At 43.5% G+C, this 21,906-nt stretch overlaps 1 protein-coding gene across 1 annotated transcript in view; it reads right to left on the reverse strand.

Annotated features, from left to right (window-relative positions):
* Positions 1-13,429: 13,429 nt before the first annotated feature.
* The window catches only part of T265_03929 (hypothetical protein), a gene marked incomplete at both ends in the record, with an annotated part of 40,332 nt that continues 31,855 nt past the window's right edge, over positions 13,430-21,906 (reverse strand). The window contains one exon of the mRNA XM_009168530.1: positions 13,430-17,687. Coding sequence (XP_009166794.1) covers positions 17,463-17,687 — 225 coding nt within the window. The remainder of the gene's footprint in view (positions 17,688-21,906) is intronic.

Below are 21,906 nucleotides of genomic sequence, written 5' to 3' on the forward strand. Positions count from 1 at the left end.
TATATACATATATATAGTTTCCCCTTCATTCCTCTCTAGTCCACGTATTCCGATCACGATTGCACATGAGTGCACATTCAGTAGAATAATCCTAGAAATAAATAGATACAGAGCGTCTACATTTCTCAAGATAGCTGCTGTTCGTGTATGTCCTTAAGTACGATGTGCTTGTCTCCCATCTAGTCCATAAACCCGTTTCCCATGCACTCAGGTCAAGCTATGGCAATCTGCACACAAACCTCGGTTTTGACCGGTAAGGTCGATAATATTTATTTCAGCTTAGGTGCCTGACAAGCAACAATAAGGTCATGGTCTAATTGGTCTCGTCTGCTCCTTTCTGCTCACCTCCATTTGGCTAGCCACTGCTGTCCTTAAAATCACACAGTAATACGGACGCAGCAGACCGGACCACAGTCACATGATATGGGAATACATATGGTCGTTACATGCTCGGATTAGAAAAAAAACTTAGAGATCACACTTTCTTCAAGAGAGTAGTTTCAGTTATCGAAATTCGCAGATTAGCGGACGCCACCAACGAGTGGTACATATTGCATTTGATAGAATTTGGATATGTGATTCTTTGACCCGATATCTCGCTGATAATGCATTTCTGTTTGAACCCGTCCGAAGTTCATAGTTTTGGTTGCTGTTTAGTTGCGAAAGATTATGAACAGAAGCTACTTTTTTTAGTTCAGTCCGCTCCAAAAGACTAGAAACCGAAAAGCAAACCTGAAATTACCACTGGATGGTGAATGCCATATGATTCCAAACCGCCCTGGTAGCAAAAGGCACTATTCCATAAAAACATCAATCGTTCCGCCTTGTTAACTCTGTTATACAACATGGAAATCAGACCAAAGGAATTAAACTGGTTAGTGGGTGTAATGTTATTTCTTCAGCATATTTTCAATGTTCACAAGGGGGTTATGCAGATACTGTGATGTTCCATGGCGCAGCTTTGCTCCCATTCAACTGTACACTGACTGGGAACAAAACGCTTGCAAAGCGATTGCCAAGCTCGACGACCACCTGATCAACCACCAATCTTGAGGGTATGTTTGCCTAAGGAATGAAGCAGTTGTACGCTGAAGAGCTGACAATTTCTCCCGCACCTGGTGAAGACGTTGACTAATCGATCCAGGATGCTTCCTTTTCAGATTATGTATTAAAATCGGTCAAAATTTGCAGTTTTGCGCTTCTCAACTGGGCTTCATATCTGTCTACGTCTATGTGCATAATATTTATTCGTCTAATGTGGCTTGAAGCATCAAACAGAATACAGTAGAAAAGACCCACGGCACATCCGGGAAGATGGAGGTTGCTTAAAGTGCATATCTACACAGCAGTCAAGCAGCAGATTTGGTTAGTACGGTGGCGCGAAACAAGTAGGTTTGTTCAAAAAGTAGGCCAAATGTCTTTTGGTTGACGGCATTGTCCAACAATGTCAATCCAGCAAATACAGCCATGCGTCAACGATCGAATAGTGTTCAGGCTGGTTAGGACTGTAGGATACGACAAATCTTTCATGTCAATTCCTGTGTGGCTGTTCGCCAATCAGATTATTCTCATTTTCATCCATGATAATTGCCGTGAACTCCTGTACCCGGAAAATTCCATAGCTGTGATTACTGACCTCCCCAATTTACTTCCTAATTACTTACTGTTAATTACTCAGCTACCTGGCTATATAACGGTGCATACAAGCCGTAGAGCAAACATTCTGTCTGATCACGACCTATCTGAAGAACTAATGGAAATGGTCAGCACAACCACAAAGCAAAGTAAAAGACACAACGGAGACGGAAGCCAAAACATTTTATGGGGCGTATCCTTTGAGACTACGTTATTTGGGTAAAAGTATGTGGAGTTAGGTTTACTTGCGCAGTGGGGACAATTCGCGTTACAAGATTGGTGAATTTTGAGACTCACTGGAGGCAGCTCTTCCTCAAGAGATGCTGCAACGACGGATTTTGCTGCGTCGGACACATATGCCGTGACAGAAACGTCCAAACAAACAGGCCAAATTATGGGTTCCCGCAGTTACACATGTGGCTTCTTTAGGGATCGAAGGTATGATGTGAATTCCGCGACAGAAGAAGGAAACGACCGATACACACCACTGATCTTTGCAATACCGCACTCGTTAGAGGCATACTACATTACGCCGAGGAGTAGTTTCTTTTGAACTGAAAACAAGTACTGGAGCTTGTTATCTACATGAAGCCCAGTCTGCACAAAAGCATCACTGTTCAAATAATTACAGTTAAAATTACAGCTGATACTCCTTTCAGCCCGTCGGTTAATATTCTGAACCCATACATCATTCATAAGCAAACTGACCACCACAAGAATAATTGTCTTCAAAGGCGAACGGAGATGATTTATCTACACTGACCAGAACAAAACACTGTCTGACCTGCAGCCCGGGGACTGTTGTTACCATTCTTGTTGGGTGCATTAGACAACGTCTGACCCTGTGCGTTTGTGCGTCTGGGTTCACGATTTTTACTTAGTGCGGTAGTCTGGCTACTGAGAAAACTAAAATGTTTTGGCGTTCGGTGATTACGAGCACGATGCTGGTTAGATAAATCTTGTTGCAATGTTGGCAGAGCGTCACATGTGAGGCGTTTAATAGGAATATATTTTGGAAGAATTTGCGGGAGCTGTTTCCAGAAAACTGTGCTATGTAACGCACTTCTGTCTGCCGGAATTACCGTTCCACATAGACTCCCATCGATTGAGACTACGAAATAAATCTGTGCATAAATCTAACCACTTGGAAGCAGTCAACCGGTCATTGCTTGCATCAACTTTCTAATTCTTCGCATGAATCTAAACAAAATTGTGAATCCATACAGGAAAGTTTTTCAACTTAAGTCACTCACCAGGTCAAAAGTGACACAAACTGCTATCCGCAACGCCTTGCATTCCTCCCTAGTGGGATCACTTGATAAAACCAACACTGGGCCAAGCACTCGGTGAAGAGTCCTCTTTCTTAAAACTGACCACAGTGGACATTCTTAATAAGCCTTTATATCAATGGACTACAGGAGGCAATACTAACCACTACTTCCAGTGAGCTCTTTGAACCTTAGTTGTGCAACTGCGCTCAAATGAGCGGTAGGAGGAGGCAATGTTTTCAGCTATTGGACTGTTTTGATAAACGTCACATTATTCTGCTGAGTTGGGATCATTAGGGTTGGTGAAGCATAATGCAGTAAAGAAATTGTGCCCTGCTCGTCTTCTAAATGGACCATACTGTCGAAACTTTCATGAGGTTGTAATTTTTTGTCCCATCATCATCGCCAGCTGAACCCGTGTTGAACACTGGTGCTCCGGTATAAGATTTCACACAACAGTGATGCTAGTAAATTTTAAAGCAACAGCGGACAAATTCCGTGAAACCAGTGGAGAAACTGTTGGAAATGCTTCTCAGCATTTTGCTTATGCTGTTGCATAAGGCATACTTTTTCTAGAGTCGCGTTGATACTTCCAGGACCATGCAAGTTTAAAACTCGATTACAAACCACGATACAATCCCTCAGACACAGTACTTAAAACACCCTTGAAAAAAGGAGCCCAGAGGATCTAGGTTCACCGACCTTGGCGTTTAGTCAAACGACAATTCTCGGCTGATTCAACGATTTCAGAATGTTCACCTCTGATAGTAGCGTGCTAAGAACTGAAGCTCTGATTTCTATTCATGGCAACGTGTCAACTAATGAGGCTTTTCATGATTGCGTGGATAGCCATTCTACGAGATGTTCTGCAAAATGTACCTCATAGTATGAAAGAGGAGTTACTGTATTTCATATATCAGGGCTGTCTCAATAGCGGAATTTCGGGCATATTCGATGTCGAACTCTACTCCTCTGTCAACCGTAGCCAAGTTGTTTAAAGATGAGAGCTCATGACATACAAATTGTCGAACCGCCGAAACTGAATTCGCCTCAGACCACATTCCACTTCAACAATTCTCGCTTTTCGAAGAAGCTCGATGTCCGCGATTCAACCCTTCTATATGATTTGAAATATAATGTTTAGACACCACGAGTAAAACGGGTTAAGATCCCGAACTTGCCATCTACATGGCTTCTAGGTTTTGCTGCTGTACGATACTGCTGCAGTCTTGTTTCAAGTGATGCTTACTCCAGACAAGTTCGTCGAGACCACCAAATGCGGCACCGGGTTTTCAAATTTGTTTTCTCCACCATGAAGCTCTAATCCTATTTCTCAGTGTAAAAATAAGTCTCAACCATCTGCAACCAACAGCGATAGGGCATTCAATACGCTCAGTAGCATTTTAGTTCCGATTATCTCGTTCCTGACGAGGATCGAAACGTTGGATTATTAGAGAAACTGCAATTGTCGTTGCGTTTTATCCACTACTAAGCAGCCATTTGAACGGCGCTGAATTAATAAGCCGCCTCCACAATGGTAGAAAGTCCTGTGCACATTGTTGTTACATAAATTCTAGATAAAGCTGGCCCAATAACACAGCTATGCTCCATAGATCCGGATGTCATTTGACGTTTTATGCGTTGGCCCATGCCCGAGCATCTACCCCAGTGCGAAAGGCTTTGATGAGACTGACAAATTTTAGCCAAACCAAAGTGCCTCTCCGCCGACTGAACAAAAGGCTTTGGTGCACAAACAGTCCATAGACTAGTTCCTTCCGTCTCCAACGTTCTTTGTTGATCTGTATTGCGACAATATTCGGTTTGATCGCATGTAGTTCTACCGCCTTGAATTCAGCACTGTTCTTTAGGAATTTCTTACTCTAGAATACAAGCAGTCAGTCGGTTCGGCAGGATACGAACCACAATATTGGCTGTTGTTCATAGGAGGCTACTTCCGTGTTATCTGTACATCTTCCGTCAACTTGATTTCCACGCATACAGAAGAACTATGGTTGGTGTGTGAGACATCCTCCGCCCGTCAAATTGTACATAAGAGTTGAAGGAGTTGGTTCTCCTGACGGTTATCGATCCTCTCAGTTCAACCGGTTCCCCGAGCAAGCCATCCAATCTCTTTATCGCCCCACTTTGTAGGAAAGCCGCTCCTAAGTAGGTTGGCGGCTCTGGGTAAGCCACCCAACTAGATCATTTCGTATCTGACCAAATGATTGATAGGCTATGGCGGGCCATATAGCTGAAGTTACCATCTCCTGGAGGACTGAGTAGTGCGTTGAAGCTACCGGCATCCCATCGGGTTTGATGAGTTTTCCACCGGTTTCTGAGAATACTGGACTTCCGTCTAGATATTACCTTCAGTCTGGAGATTGTTCTTCATGAATACGGCGGTCCATGTATGACTGGAGTTGTTCACTTCAACTCGTTCATCATTCGGTTTTTGAATGCTGGTCATTGTGCTTTCGCGGTCTTCAAATTCCTAAGTTTGTCAGATGCTGGACTGTTCTGAGTCAGAGTGTACATTGTTGAGGTGTCGTCATCAAAAAAACCTTGTCTACATTCTTACTTTAGTCCGACTGTATCCACAGAGCTGTCGGTTTCGAGGGCGCAGACGTTTGGGTGTGCTTTGGACTTAGTTACCCACTAGACTTTTTGATGGTACTCAGCGATACTCTGATGAAGTTTCCTGGTTCTCGAGTTTTTCTCACATCCAAACTGAATGGGATTCCACCTGGTCCAGGACATGGCAGTTTTCCATAGAAGAGGCGTACTGTGATTTTCGTTAAAATATTCACAAGCTAATCCCCAAACTGGGCGCACAAATCGATTTCTCTTTTGACTACCTAACCAGCATAAATCCGGAAATGCAGTTTAATTTATCGATCTCTTCTATGGGTTAATTTCAGACAGTTATGTATGGCGACGAGTTTAATGAAATTCCAGCTAGGATAACTATCTAGAATAACACTAAAATGACTCGAACATATTTAAAAGGTAATCTAAATTTAACGGAACCTAAAAATGTCTTACCGTCATATGATGGAAGCAATTTATGAATATTCTTAGGTTTTTGATGTGCACGAATTGCAGTTAATTTGCGCGTATTCATTTGTAATGCATTCGTTCTATTCGATTTGGATGTACTTCGGATTTGAACAACAAAGCACTCAGTTTTATTTTTAGGTAGTTATGTTGATAGTTCATTGTGTGCACATCTGTACTACTCAGTCAATCAGGTCATCACTCGAAGAGCCAGGCAACATGTGATGCGGATTCTTTGACTGAAAGATGAATGGCGTCAGAATGCGACTCAATCTCAGTGCTGATTAGCCCGCCATTTGTGAACGGTTACTTGTTCGAAATACTAGGCGAAATTTGCGAGTTCGAAGGTTTGTGAGGTGAGTACTGATGATGACTTTCAATAGGGATGAAACAACTGTGCAGTGCTTGTCAGGTTTTCTGCATTGACTGACTCCACTTACAGGATGAAATCTATATTGGAAATTCCTAAATCTGTTCACAATACCTACCGAGTATATTAGAACCTAGGATTCAATTCAGTTTTCTCTTGTTGGCTTTTCTTGTCCTGTGTGAATTGCCGGAAAAGGTGCACAAGTCGTAAATGAAAACCACAAAACGCATTATTTTCTACCTTTCTGAACACAATATTTTTGTTGCATTCTGCCATATACGTGCGTTCGAGACGACCGATGTCCTACCTCACAAACTTTGGAATGCAATCTTAATTACGCAGCGTGGGAGTAAAGCGATGTCTATCAATAGACAGCGTGAGCGGAAATGTCTCTGAGGCAGTGGGGAAAACATGCAACGACAGCTGAGTGGTTGTCAGCTTTGGACCATTGTCTATAACCTAGTTACCGGAATCAGGACAAGTGGTTAGCTTGTTGTCTGCTGAATCATCGGAGCTGGTGAAGTAGTTTTTTCATGTCCATTGGGTGGTTTTTTGGTGTTTGCCCACTCGATGGTACGTTGGAGAATGGCGATATCGTTTCAGTCGACCAGTGACCGACACAGTAGAGTTTAAATGAATTACCCGGTATTGGGGACCACGAACCGATAGGGGAAACTCGCTTTGAGAACTGGTGACTGGAAAGATGTCAGTAGATGTCAGCATACGAGGTTGACCGGGGGTTAGCCTTTGAGAAGTGATGTCGCTTGAAAGCACGACAAATGCTTCTGATAGTCGCAAGGCATAGGTTAATCAATCCTGGTGAACATTAAATAAAACCACTCAGTGATTGACTGACTGATGGTCAGAATTGCAGCTTGCAACTTACGGCATACAGTACCCTTATTACTCAGTGGTACCTAATTCATTTACCAGTAGGGAAAACTTTTGTTCTAGTAGCTTGCAAGATACAGGGGCGCAATGATATACAAAAGTTTGCAATTACATTCCTTCCGCATCGAACAAACCCACAAAGATACAAAAGTGTGAATGCGTTTTCGTGTGGTTACGACAATTAGACTGAAAGGAACCAGTGTGTCAAGCCTCATCCCTTGCAAACCAGATAAATATATTCACCTCAAGGAAGACGGAAACACATCGAATTCATTCGTACCGATTCGGACGACATTAGCTAATAGAGAGGGTGCAGCATAGGTTTCGCTGTAGAATACTATAAAAGGGAATTTTGTCAGATTCGGGAGTCTATTCCAAATCCCAAGACCACATCAGATACCACCAGCAACCGATATCAGTGTGATTGGACGGATGAGTTGACTGTACTTACTTTTCTGTGGGAATGCGTTCGTAAATCAGTTCTGCAATATGCATAGTCCTTGTCGTCGATGCGCAGAATCTCAAGAGGCTCTTTTTCAACTTCAAGCAATGGTCAATGCGAGGGACAAAAAGATGCGGTTGCCATAGCGTTCAACACGTCAGACCCGGTTGATCATCGCACTACAAATGGTCCGTTTTAAATGTAAAAGTTAACACTTTCAGTACGGTTCATGTCATCCGAAGCCCTCACTTTATCTCTATCGTTACTGTTGTGTTTGCTCCATCCTGATTGGTAGCTTTTGAAAACTTATAAAAAAACTCTAATGTAATTTTGCTGTTTCGTTGCTATATGCTGCACTGCTGCCAGCATGAATCATTGGCTGGTTTGACAATACCCACTTGATTTTCGAAGCACCGGCTTCGTTCCCATTTGTCCTCAGTTGTCAACAGGAAACACTATGCTAATTTTCTTCCTAAAGGAAGACTCAAAACTTCGATCCATTGGTTGAAACTGTCTTGTCATACGGAAGAACAAATGGGCTTTGGAACTGTGTTGAGCATTCTTATCTTTGGATTGAAATATTACGTTTTTAGAATGAAATACCTAAACGAAAATCCCATGCATGGTCGCTCACCGTACTTCAGCAATCACCTCTGGTTTGGTGTTACATCGACAGGGAAATAACGTCCGGTGTTCAGTGTAACAGGGTCTTTGCAAACTATTTGACTTGTCACTTGTGTCGTTTGAATAGTTCACCACTACGTTCCAGCATGTAGTATAAAAGATAGTAAAAGCTTTTCCGATTCCTCACTATTTTTCCTTTCGTTACGCTTGAGAGGAATGCATCATTTTAGTGCTAGCAGCCTCAACTTAAGCTCCTTCCAGTTTTTCATCTCACCCACTTTCGTAATACGCCGACGTTAAAACGATTTTTGAATTGGTGCTGGTTTTAAAATTCCGTCTACTCAGAGAACACGTGAAATGCTTTGTGGTTTGAGCCGGATGTTCTGATTATTTTTATTACCGTCAACACGCTCACAGCTGGTTTTCCTGTTCTCTGCAGATAGCTTTTTCTGATTGCATTCAGTTCGATGATTCAGGTGAGAAAGATATTTTAGGTGGCTGATTATTACAGAGCTGCGGTAGGTTTCTGAATTTAAATTCTCTTTTTTTCTGTCATTGTGCGTCGTGGTAATTTCACTACTCAGGCAAGCTTTATTTTCATTTTATATGGACTATCCTCAGTTGGATTAAAACCTGAAAAGATTTAAAATGAATCTTAACGGAAAGAACTAACTAATGTTCCCTCTGAGTTACTTAATCAAGATTCACCGGCAAACTCTATGGGTTTTGGTCTGTTTATCTCTCAGCAGGTAGTCGCTGGCCCTAGTTTCAGTTAGTCTGTTCTCGTGCTTTAGTACCGAATAAGAATTTTTCTAGTACCGTCTCACTTTTTAATATGTGAAACAGCACGTGGGGATCTGGTGTCCAATGAAAAGATGTCAAAGAGGAATTTGATTCCGGATCATTCATTGGAATACTAATGTCAACGTAGGTGAAACACATTCAATTAGGTGTCAGACTGAATCTCAAGTGAACGTCTAGTTAGTAGAAAAATGAGTCGTTTATTTAATGCAGTGTTCAAGTGGATAGAGCATCTGATGAGTTCTGAAAGGGGAAAATCGATAACCGTCTTCCGGTGAATATCGATCAAACGCTTTCTTGCGATTTGCGAGAAGCGCAGACTGGAATCATTAAAATCAGTGTCAATGAACCGTGAGGCAACTTGGCTGAAGAAAATTATAAACGGGTGAGTTAGTTGCGGCTAGTTAGAAGTTTGCGTAACCGTCAATGTATTACGCAGTCCATTTGCGCAGCTGAAAAATTTGTTCAAAGTAAGCTGATACTTCTGTCGCATCATCACTTTTGTGCGTTCCTACACTGGTATTTGGTGACAATTGGCGAGTTGACTGACCTAGGTTGCAAATGTTCGGAATTCGGATTATCACATCGGCCCCAAGACTATAATTTACTTAGTGCTTTGAAGCCATTAATACTTGGCGTATACTTCTAACTAGCAAGGGTTCAGTTCAACGTACCAAGTAATCTAATTATTCATACAATGCTATGTGCTTCAAAGTATACCCCAGCTCATCGAGTATCTTACGCGCTAATTCTGACAGACGCTTTCAGTACATACATATTTTTACTGTATGATAATTCATACAGGAATTCACTTGACCGTAGCACAGCGACGTTACCCTAACCTGGTTACCTTTGCTCTTCGATTATTACATAATCGGTCCTTATAAGATAATATTCGGTCTGTAGGCTACTGGGAGCCCAGTAGTTTGTTTTTATGCGAATTCGTTTGCTCGACTTTCTGGAAGAATATCTATTAGGTTGTGGTTTGATGCTATTTGAGTCTCTTACATAGATGAATAAGTCTCTTTGTACTTACTCAGGTGAGACGGCTCAAGTGGTTAGAGTGCGAGTTTACTGACCGGTAGATCCGTGGTTCGAATCCGACCTCTGCCTCTCGACTTGCCCTGTCTAGGCTCGGGCAATCTGGCATTATTCCATCCCAGGTTGGGGTTTTAAATCAGTGATTGATGGTCTAGCATGTACTTTTTCCGTCCGATGTACGAAACCTTTGAAGGGATCACCCACGTTCCTGGTCATTATTTTTTCCTCGTTTAATTTCAACTATGTCTCTATGATATACTGCGTCATTGGTTTCGAGCGCTGCATTATATTTCATAACGACGAAAAGGCCCACTTGGTCCTTACCGAGCGCTAATAACTAGCAGCCAGATAAAATGGTCTGCGCGACACTAGTTTGATAATAAATACTAGGACGGCTGAAAGACTTTCACGGCTGGAAACATCTGGTATGCTATATATATGTACAATTCCGTTCCTCCAACCTTCCATAAATATTTTATAATCGTTCAGCTATCACACCCTTGCGGTGCCTAGCTGCCATGCTATCCGAAGGAAGCACGAGGGCTGGGACGCTACCAGTTCGCCTAAGCCTAGACAGGAGTCGAGATGCAGAGGCCGCGTTCGAACCACGGACCTTCCGGCCAGCAAATTCTCTCTCTCTCTCTCTGACCACTGAGGCATCTCACTTCAGGCTTTTCAATCTCAAAGCATCTTTTGCTTATTGGTTCTGCTTCAGCAAGTGGACACGTAACTGAACTGACTGGGACCGGTGCTGAAACGAAGCTTAGAAGAATTGTCCTGTCATGCCACTTGCATTTCCAGTGAAATGTCTTCCGACGATTCGCTTCGCGGAATGGTTGTGTGTTGCGGCACCTGGTCGAAGTGATTGTATGCACTTCGTTATACAACATCTGGTAGCGAAATTTTTTTAACAATAATAAACACTTACGGGAAACGGAATATACAACAATTGAGTAAAAAACTATGGGAAGCACCTGTTAACCATGTCTTCTTTCAGATTGGATATTCGGTTGAGTTTGGAAAGATACAAACACCCTCAACAAATAATAAGTCGATGAACATTTTCCGTGCAATCTGTTTGTGCAGAACCTAAATGAATTTCACACGACATAGCAAAGAACCTTAGTCCATACAGATTTGGGGCTTCGTTGATCAGCGTATCAGATTTCGTGTGCGGTATTATACTACACCATGTTTCTAAAAGATTCCTTCATGGAAAACAGGGCACACATGCTATCCTTAGTGACCTCGGTGAAAGAGACCACACATTAGATCGTGGCTAATGTGAACCTTCCAAGGGAGTCTTCCTTGCAGATTGGGCTATCTTAGGACATTATCAGACGCTACAGCACATACTAACAGTCTAGGGCGGAATCATTGACTTCCTCGGATGCAAAATTAGGGTCCTACTGTGACAGATGAAGAGTGACGTCGGATGAGCCGGAAGTTTGGTATCCATCCATCGGACGATGAAAGTCGTTCTGCCAGGATAGCTTCCTACGCAGTAATAAGACACTCTGCATGAGTTGGTGCTGCGGGGAGAATCAGATCAAATGTAAAATGCAGTTCCGAGCGTGATGCTTACCTTCACAATGGCTTAGTCGCAGTTGCTGTACGGTTGGCAAGTTAGTATCGATGGCCCGTAGGACCTTAGGGAAAGTAACACCAGAATATTCGGTGCGGTGGTTTATGATTATAATTGAGCTGGCTGGGTCTATTCAAGCTTATGAATAAAATTATCCAATACAAACTGTGGTGGATCGATTGGCGTTGGATGCAGATTGAGCTGCGTGGATGTGCTTTTTGCAAAGGACTGCATGTGATTAGCCTCGTCGAAATGGTGTGCACCTGCACGCACAGAATTCTCTAGGTCGTGAGGTGATAGCGTACATAAATTTTCCACCGATTGAACTGCAGCTACCAGCCATTTTCCGTGCTTGAGTAGTATGCGACAAGTAACCTGAAAACGATTTGAGCCAAACGGATCACACGACCGTAAAAAAGAACGCTAGCGGACGAGTGAATTGCATGCTATTTAGGTGCATGCGCCGCTACCCAAAGTCACAACCTAAGCAGTAGAACCGGCAAATGGTGTGAAGAAGCTATCCACTGGGTTCCAGGCAGCAGTTTCAATAAAGAAGGTTATCATACGGCCCGGTTAATATTCCCCATAGACCCGATTACCCAATAACCAACCCTATTGAAAAGACTGCGAGTTTCACTAACGTATCCACAAAAGACTTGCAACAAGGCTGCGTCAACACACTGTGTATACCTTAACCTAACACTGGTTCGTACAGGTTGAGGTTAAATGAGCAAACGCGTTTTAAAACAAACGAGTGGTTCGAAACCTAGAATAAGGTTAGTAGTTCGGGAGCTGATGTATTACACTGAAGAGTGAGTCCCAACAGGTACAGAGCTACCTAATTCAGTGACGTGCATTGCACTTTTGTGAATTACGTAAATGCAGTGTACACGTGATATCTGGTATCAACGTTAGGTTTATCTGGACATGCGACAGTATACTCCTACAGGTTTTCCGCTTTTCTTAAAAGAAACCTTTTCTGGGTCAGGTTCCCAAGTAAAAGTTCACATTCACCATTTATATAGTATGTGTTGGAAAGCAACACAATGAGCCATGTTCGCCTTCAACCTGGTATGGTTCAATGAATGATACAGGACCTAGCTCGTATGTAACCAAATGATTGGCAGTTTCAACAAAGAGGTGGCGGCAGAGAGGTTATAAGGCAAGCTGCAGACTGGGAACCTGATACCATCCCCAAAACATTCTGTTAAAAGCTGGTAGGTTCACGGGTTGTTCGGGTCGAATGCAGAAGACCATCATCTCGACTTCTAAGAGAACAAGTTCCGAACATCAATGTATCAGCTGAACAGAAATCAAATCATCGGACAGTTTTCGGACTTCCGCCGATGTCTTCAGGAATTGGGCTAACTGGTAAGTAAAGTGAAGCAAAAAGTGTTGTGTTCACCGAAAAATTAAACAATGGTCGCATTGTACACACCAAAGTGTGCACACAACTCTACAGCCAATGAGATTACATACTTTTTAAGTGGTCAGCGTGCTCATTTCCGCACAACTAGCCACCCACTTAAAATGTGCCGTAATACAATTAGTTTTGATTACCGGCTAGTGTTAGACCATATTATCTTTTACGACCATCGTCATCAGCCGCGAAGAACTTTTTTTCACTGAATTCCCAAAGTTTATCGAGCTCTCTTTAGGAAACTGTAGATTGAGACGTCGGAATGCAACCAATGAGCCTGCAAAAAAAACTCGCATAGTGACCGAAAAAGCTTGTATAGTTTTATACCACTGTGATGAACAAAAGAAAATCGTGATAACACAGAAAATGTTCATGCATAGAACAGATCCAATGCAATAATGTGGACCATAGATGAAGAAAACTAGGAGGCTAAGTTAGGTAGAGGGAGGGAGGCAAACGGAAAGCCGGGAAGAAGTCTTGCGGAGAAACAAACTAATCGAGCTCAAAGCTTCTTTGACTGAAGACTCCGGAGATGAAGAACACGCGAACGAGGACAGATTTTGAAGAGAACAGCGGAAGGATAGGCTATGGGGCTTGTTCCCAAGTGACAACAGACATACACAGACCATTTTCTCGAGTGTAACAGACTGAGTGAAACAATAGAAAAATCAGTAACACACCACGTTGAGAAGAGTGAGACTCACCGATTTGAGGTGGCGCGGGGAAACGGGCATGAACCGGAAATAAATACATGAAAACGTCCCGGGGTTTACTTTTTATGATGCTGTTATGCTGTTGTTCGGAGAAAGATGGAGTGGGAGGCTGAGAGGAAAGCGGACCCTAGTGGTGATTCACCTTGGTGATGACAGTACTTAAAAATATTCAAATCAATAGAAATTATAAAAATAGCTTAAATACTAAACCAGATGAAAAACGGTAGAAAATCGCATGCGATCGGTAGGCAGTAACGGTTGGAAATGAACCACCCTCGACAAAAATGATTGCACATTGACGATAACTGGGTTTATTTTGAGAGACAAAGAGAACGAGAGTGAGTTGGAAAGTGCTTGTGGGAGGCAAAAGATGCCACATATAGAGGGTGGTTATGTTTGGTTGAGGAAACAAAAATACCGAGCGGAAAATGATATATTAGTGTATAGGTATATCGTATCACTTTGTGGTGTAGTGTTGGTAGAATAGTGGCAATGGTGGTACACGGAGTGTGGACTCAGTTTGAATCCTCAGCTCGGCACGAGAAGCAAACCACCAATCAGATGTCACGGCCGTTTCGTACTTATTGGCAGGACCACGGAAGGCGCATCTTTACGAAAGCAGCATGGGATGTGCAAGTCTAGTCCGAGGGGATAAGAGTGGAGGAAATGCGAAATAGAGCAGAGACTAGGGGTAGAACAGAAGACCACACAACAGAAACCATAATAGTTCGGGAAAGTGTTTTGGGAAGCATGTAGAACAGGGGGGGAATTGAATATCTTTTTGTGCAGTTTTTCAGAATGGCTCAAACATAGGTGGCGGTGGCAGCGACGGTGTAATAGAAATTCAGAAAAGTTGTAGTACGAAAGCTGATTTAACACAACAAGAGGGAAGTAAAAATGAAAATGGGTTATCTAATAACTTGCATCAAAAGCCCGAACAGTAAGCAATCCTCCGAACGTGGAGAAGCCGGCCAGTCTATGCGTGTGCTTTTCTTTATATGGATATAATAGACGGAAAAATCTATAAACACAGGCGTAACAATAAAAACGCTACGAAAATATTTTTCAAAAGTGTTTCTTTGCCAAACCGAGGTATGCAAAAATTAGAAAAAAGAAACAACAAACAAACAAACCGTACCAAAATGTAATGAACAACAATTGAGTGTAAAAGTTGCGCGAGATGCAAAATCAAATAGAAATTAACGGCGATCACATACACTTTCCTATCATCCTTCGGTATATTTACCAGACATTACTAAGACCAGCAAATTGTTCCCGCATTGTGTGTGACAGACAGGGGCTCCAAAGTGAGCGGAAAGAATGCACACAAGGGTTTATTGTGTCGTGAGGCAGCTAGGCAAATGAGATAGACCACGCCCTTCCATGCTGTATAGTAACTTTGGGGCTGCGCCGGGGTGGTAAAGGAACGACTATGAGGGTGAGGTCGCCGTGGATCAGTCAAACGGTAGTCCAGTGTGTAGTTGAGATCAAACTGGAACTCACAACCGAGCGACGACTATTGTGGATAGATAGCAGGAAAGAAAACAGACGGGAGACGATAGACAGCTCCATAGCTGGAAAACGACTACCAAGAATGAATTAGGTAGCAATCGATCCAACGAGGTAGCACGAGCGTGAACTCACGGAGGATAACATATTACTAGAAAGCAGTGTCCATACCCGAACAAGGGAGATGCACATCCAGATAGTTGGACTAGGGAGATAGAAACTAATTCACCACTAGAAGCGAACAAGCATTGATGCGTTGGGAAATTCGAATGGTCTGTGCGCGAGAAATGAGCTGTAGGGTTGATAAATAAAAATAACAGGGAAAGAAGAAAGGGGCGGTGTAGTTGACGGAGAAAAATAGCCAAATCCAGCCCACGACCGGATCGTTTGGTGATTTACGACGCGCGGAGAGCATTCAGATCAAAATGCCTTTCCAAAATTCGGGGCAGAAGTTTGGTGAAAGCTGTAGGTAGACCATACGAATAAGAAATGCATTGTGATGATACGTGGGATGACAGACACAAGCGCTCGTACGTGCACAAATTGTCAGTGCGTGTAGATCAGTTCGCCTTGCTCCAGCTGTGTGCGCATGTGGCTAGATGAGCGAATCACGAGCACCCCGGCAACACCAAGCACTACAGAACAGATTACGACTCGGGTCGAGAAACAAAGAATACTCAGTTGAAATGACGGGTAGGGCGGATGAAAAGTGCTATGAAACCATGAGGAGGAGCCTGATGAGCAAACCAAGAAAAAAAAACAGGACACAGAGAAGTGAGCCTACAAAAATAGTGGTTGTATATGTGCCTAAAGCAAACTGACCGGCCAGTTCGGAGTAACAGAAAACTAGCAGAAAACAAAACGACAGAACCACCAAAACGACCACAGTTCACGAATGTAACGGGATCTGAGGTGATAGATGGGGGGAAAGAAGTGGCATAGGCTGTGGAAAAAAGCGAGAATTCGGAGAACCTGGCGAGAATCGATCAGGTGCCCACCTCAGCACATTGAGAAATCCGCGAACAAAATTAGGTGCTTGGCTAGTGGCACAGCCTTGGTGGGCAATCGTAAATAAAATCACAAAGAACGTGTGGAAGATCTTTGGTGTCGCGCGGTCGTACCCTACCTAAACATATCAGAGTAGGGTGCACGGGGCGGGTTGGGTATAGGGGATAGGGATTAGGAAACGAGGGGTCACATTTGGCCACAGGTGACAGTCTGTCAATTCTTCCAGTACGATGGGACAACCCAGGGTTCACACAGGTGCTTGAGCGATTATCATGTGAAAGCGAGAAGAGGTTTGGACGGCAATGAAACGAAAAGAAAAAGTAGAAAGTGTAAACAGCGGGAAAGAACGGTGGATGTAAGAACTACGAAGAAAACTGGGCGGCGATCACAGCTGGCACTACGAATAGCTGGTGCATTTGAACGCAGCACACACAGAACCACAGACGGAAAACGAAGAAAGAAACAAAAGCACAGTCCACCCAAACATTATGGCAACAGAGAAGCAAAGAGGGCGATGAAAATGGGGTATCATGAGTGAGGTCGTACAACAAACATTACAAAGTTAGAAAACACGGAAAGAAAAGCAACAAATAAAGGAGACCCTAGAATTGGGAGTGAGGAGCTACACCAGAGAGTGAAAGATAGAGGGAGAGGACATCACAGACTAGAGAATGGCAAACAACTGTTCAATCGGCCATCACTGGCTCTTGAACACGAGCCACAACCACAGTGAATCCGAATAGGGCACACTATGAACGGCGCGCTGCAGCAGAAGCTGATATTCAAATGAAAGATGACAGGTTTGTAGTGAGAACGCGAGAAGGGTATCTTGTGGAAGTGATGTCCGACGGGGGAATCGCCAGCTAAACCAGACTCTCTTGTAACATTGAGAGTTCGATCAGTTGAACGGCGAGGCGAAGGAGGCAGGAAGAACAGGACGATGGATCGATGTGAACAACCCAAAAGCGAAATCAGAAATGGAGCGGGAAATCGAAGATCAACCGGAGGGAGGCCTTGGTTCATAAACGCGGGTAGAATTTCTGCTGATAAATTTCATAAGCGGCCTTTGTCTGCAACGACGCGATCCTTCTTTTCACATCTTTACCACCGATACAACGCAGGTCGTGGACGTTCTGCACCCTCCTTCACCAACGGCTTGTGATACTCACGACCGTTGCGACTGTGAATTTGAACCCAACACTGCTCACAGTAGTATTGTAGGCAGGCAACGTTGGCACAGAAAAATGGCGCGAATTTCCCACCACATCGGGCGCCTTGGCATTCATCACACATTTGATTGTCCAGGACATAAGGCTTTACTTCAACCTAGATCAAGGAAGAAATAATTGAGAGGTAAGACAAACTAGGTCGGGAAAACGATGGGGTGATGTAGAAACTGACATCCACAGAAGTGGTGAACATCCTACGAACATTTTATAGAGGGGAAAGCTAAACTCAATTACTTCGCACTAGAAGTGATGAGAAGTTATCCTATTGAGTACTGAGAAATTCGTCGAGGGCTGTTTACCAGCGAATATCCGAAATGGCTGGAGTGATTGCCGTTCGAATAGGTAACCATTCTCTTCGCCAAATGAAATCTAAGACGCTGCCCTGGCCCACAATCCAAATTTCCCTACTGTTAAGTAGACAATTTCGTTTCTATGCCAACCGAATAGCAACTCTACATAGCACTAGCCCGATGGGACGGGACTGAAAACGACCTTCCGCCAGCTTGCGCATTTTTCAGTACTGAGAACGTTGAAAAACTTTCAATGCTTAGCCATCGGTTTCTTCGGACCACTGCCCGGATCTGGTGGGAATGTCAGATCAATAGTGCTGAAGTACGTTGAAGAGTTTTCGAAAGAATGAACTCGCTTAAGATGATGAGTTGATCACACTCGATTGGTTGTGCTGGCTGGATAGTGTTTCATAGGTTAGCACATGTAGCATTGAAACAAGCCAGAGGGGGCCAAACAATGATTTGGTAAGGAGGTATGAAAGCATCTACCAGCAAATCTAATTAAGCTGCTCACTGCCGTTTCCCTAGATCGAAACCCCGAAACGGAGCGCACCAAGGCTTAGAGACACTGGCAGACATGGGCCTGTAGCGCGCTCAATGGTGCGCATGCATCCAAGTCGTTCCTTTCAAGGCACAACTACTCCTCCCCATCCCACCGACGAAAAGTCCACTGTCACTCATTAACGATATCAAACACTGCCTCAAATATGTGGCCATCGACTCCCTATTATCATTTCATCAGTGAGCGAAATTATGGCAGCTATAATCATTGCAAATGGTTTACAACTGACGACGATAATTCAGCACTTACAGTCGTTCCCACCATCCTTATGACCATTTCTGAGTAAGCGTTTTCCAATCACGTCAAAACAAAAATAACTCACTATAAAGACTTCTTTTGAGGAGAAAACGACGATATGACGAAGAGCTTAGGTCTGTTGGATGGATACGGACAACAATGCTGCTGACGGGAACCGTATTGTAGAGGATGGAGCAAAACACTAACTGTTGTTGTCGGAAAGTCTTATAATAAGTCAATGGTCATCCATCTCAAGACTTGTACGACAATATATCAGGTGAGAGAGAGTGTACGATAATATTGTACGACAATATATCAGGTGAGAGAGAGAGCGGCACGTTGTCGGAATAAGCAGCACAAGGTCCAGTCACTGAAGTTCATGCTTAACAAAGATTTCCGTGACATGTTTAAATCGACTAAAACAATGGGATGTGTCCGAAATTCTAAATGATATAACCACTGGAACCTCAAATGAAGTTTGGTGCCTTGTTTGTGATTTTCAACCAACACAGGTGATCGGTAAGTCAAGACTTCATTCGGAAAACCTCGTTGCCGATCTACTGACATCAATTTATGGCAGCTTTGGGTCTGAAAGATTAGTTGAAAAATACCCGGAAACACATCACAACCACGCGAAAAAAAGCGTGAATTGTAGACGTGTGCACACAAAGCGGTACTTGGCACACAGGTTGAAAGTGCGACGAACACCAACCTGTCCCTTTAGATTACGACATTGACTGCGAGATGTGATAGTCTCATAATCTTCGAGCGCGAATCATTTTCAGACATAACTGGTATTGGCAGTGGCAACACACTCGTCTTGCATGTCAGATGTCTGGAGTCCAACCCCGGTTACAGCCAAGGATACGTGGTACTGATGAGCGAAACTCGAGTTGTTCCTTTCGGTGCGGACTGACTACAATGGCTGCACCAAACCAGGAGAAATGCTATCCAAACGAGTGATGTGAACGTGAAATTAAACAATGGGGTGCACCGGGACACGAATCTTTGACAGCACTGAACAGGGGTATGTTGTTAAGGGAAGAGTGGGAAGATACCGAAGCACCTATGTATCGGTAACAAATGCGATGAAACGTCGATAACAACATACACACAGTCGTATCCCTCGGTTGAGTGAACTCACGAGTGGCAAACTGCAGAAGCGCATCTCACATTACCCCAAATGATCCTCCTTGGTGCTACCTGCATGACACTTCCAAACACTCGGACTGGACAGACTGCCTGACATGACTGCTAAGGGATGATAGATGAATGGTTCCCACCAAACTCGAAAAAAAAAATGGATCAAAGCTTCATGTGTAGGTCCTTTACAATGAAATCTAACTGGTTAACACCAGAACATCTGTCCGTTTATTTTGTTTCCATAACAAGGGCCTTGACAGCCTTTCTAAAAAACGTTTACCGTGTTTCAAAAGGCTGAATCTACAAACCAAATGGACACAGGTTTGAGTAGACAGCAGGAATACTAGAAACATAAGTGTTGTGTTTTGGTGACCCAAGTCTGATGAGTCATCAACACACGGGATTTCAGGTCAATCGTAAGTTGACGTGCAGTAGATAGTTTGGGCAATCAGCAGTGCGCAAAGGAGAAAATGGGATGCCTGCAGAGGAAGGGCGTTTGTTTACAAGAGCAGCGCTATACAACGCACAAGTAGAAACTAGTTACCATGACAATGTTAAGGTAACTACCGGCTGTCTTGTACACAAACCAGAAATGGAAACAGTGGGAGCTTGAAGTTTCGCCACAGCTACAGCTGAATTAAGCTGAATGCACAGAACACATGGTCGGTAATTTCGATAGGCGTGATATATGCACAGCTTGCTGGGGTAGCTATATCACATTCTGAAATTATACACTGTCATAACAACGATGGATTCACCTGTTCCAGAGTACGGAGACACGATAGTGATGAACAGAGCGCATGAAGAAGCGAACATTTTTTGCCATTTTGTTCGCAATTTTACAAAACCCAATACAGTGGAAGAAAATCACATGAAGCTTGTCAAGTTCGTCCCAGAGTGAGACTATGCGGTTCACGTGTAGTTGCTGAATCGAGTGGCATGCTTGTGTCAGATTAATGTGCATATGGTGAGTCAGCACGGTGAGAACGCTGACAGCCGGGAGGCCGCTGTAGGTGAGAACAGCTAACAAATCACTTGTAAGTAACGAAAGATGTCGCGTAAAAGTTGAGCAAACTCACTAAGACACACCGAGTTGCATGCATCATACAAGCACCACTGCTAGTAAAGCGATCGCTTTCTAATAACAAACGAAGGTTAAGAATTTCCAGATAGTCACATATGCGAACAATATAGTAAGCTACGTACATATGTGGATTCCTGACTTCTTGCTGACCTCTCTTTCGCATTCTTTGAAGGAGGATCTCAGAACACAGAAACCCAAGCAAAAAATTAGGAATAAGGTGGCTACGGATATTCATTTGATGAGTGTCCAGAATTTGCGCCTCAGAACTGTAGTGAAAACATCCGGTTCTGGTGTAATAAACCGTACATGGTTCGATGTATAAAAACCGACAAGGGAACCATGTTATCCCCTAAGCTGATTCTATCCTGATTGTTTGGCAACGGTCAGGTTCGACGTGGAGTCGGATAAGTGGATCGCGTTCAACAGGGATGCAAATCAAGTGTATCCACTAGAATACCCGATGTTCGACACATGCTTGGAAATTGAGAGAAGGATTAATCGATGTCAGTAATAGATGCAAACCATAGGTACCTTTTTTTAGGATGAATACGTCTCGGTCGAATTCAGGCTACAGGCTACAATGGCATGCTTGGACAAGACTGACAAAAACCGGCCTAGCAACAAACATTAGTGGTTCACCAACCATTCAGACTAGGCTAAGAATCGCTACTACTGGAACAAGAACTTGGGATATTTTCAACATCGTAGGACGTGTAGACGACATCGTTCTCATGTTCGAAGAGGAGGAGAAGGCGCAAGTATTCTTGGATAAACTGACCAAAGTCATCCCGTCCTTTGGTATGCATTTTGCACCCACAAAGTGTAAGGTCATGCTTGTGGACGTGCAGTCACTGAACACGCCCCTTACAATCCAGGGAGAGGTACTGGAAGTTGTGGAGCGTTTTACGTACCTTGGAAGTTGTATTAGTTCTGATTGCAGTGTGACAGAGGAGGTGAATGCACGAATCTGCAAGGCCCGGGCCGCGTTTGCTAACTTGAG

Source organism: Opisthorchis viverrini (genome assembly GCF_000715545.1).
Source record: "Opisthorchis viverrini unplaced genomic scaffold opera_v5_58, whole genome shotgun sequence".
NCBI classification, from domain to species: Eukaryota; Metazoa; Platyhelminthes; class Trematoda; order Opisthorchiida; family Opisthorchiidae; genus Opisthorchis; species Opisthorchis viverrini.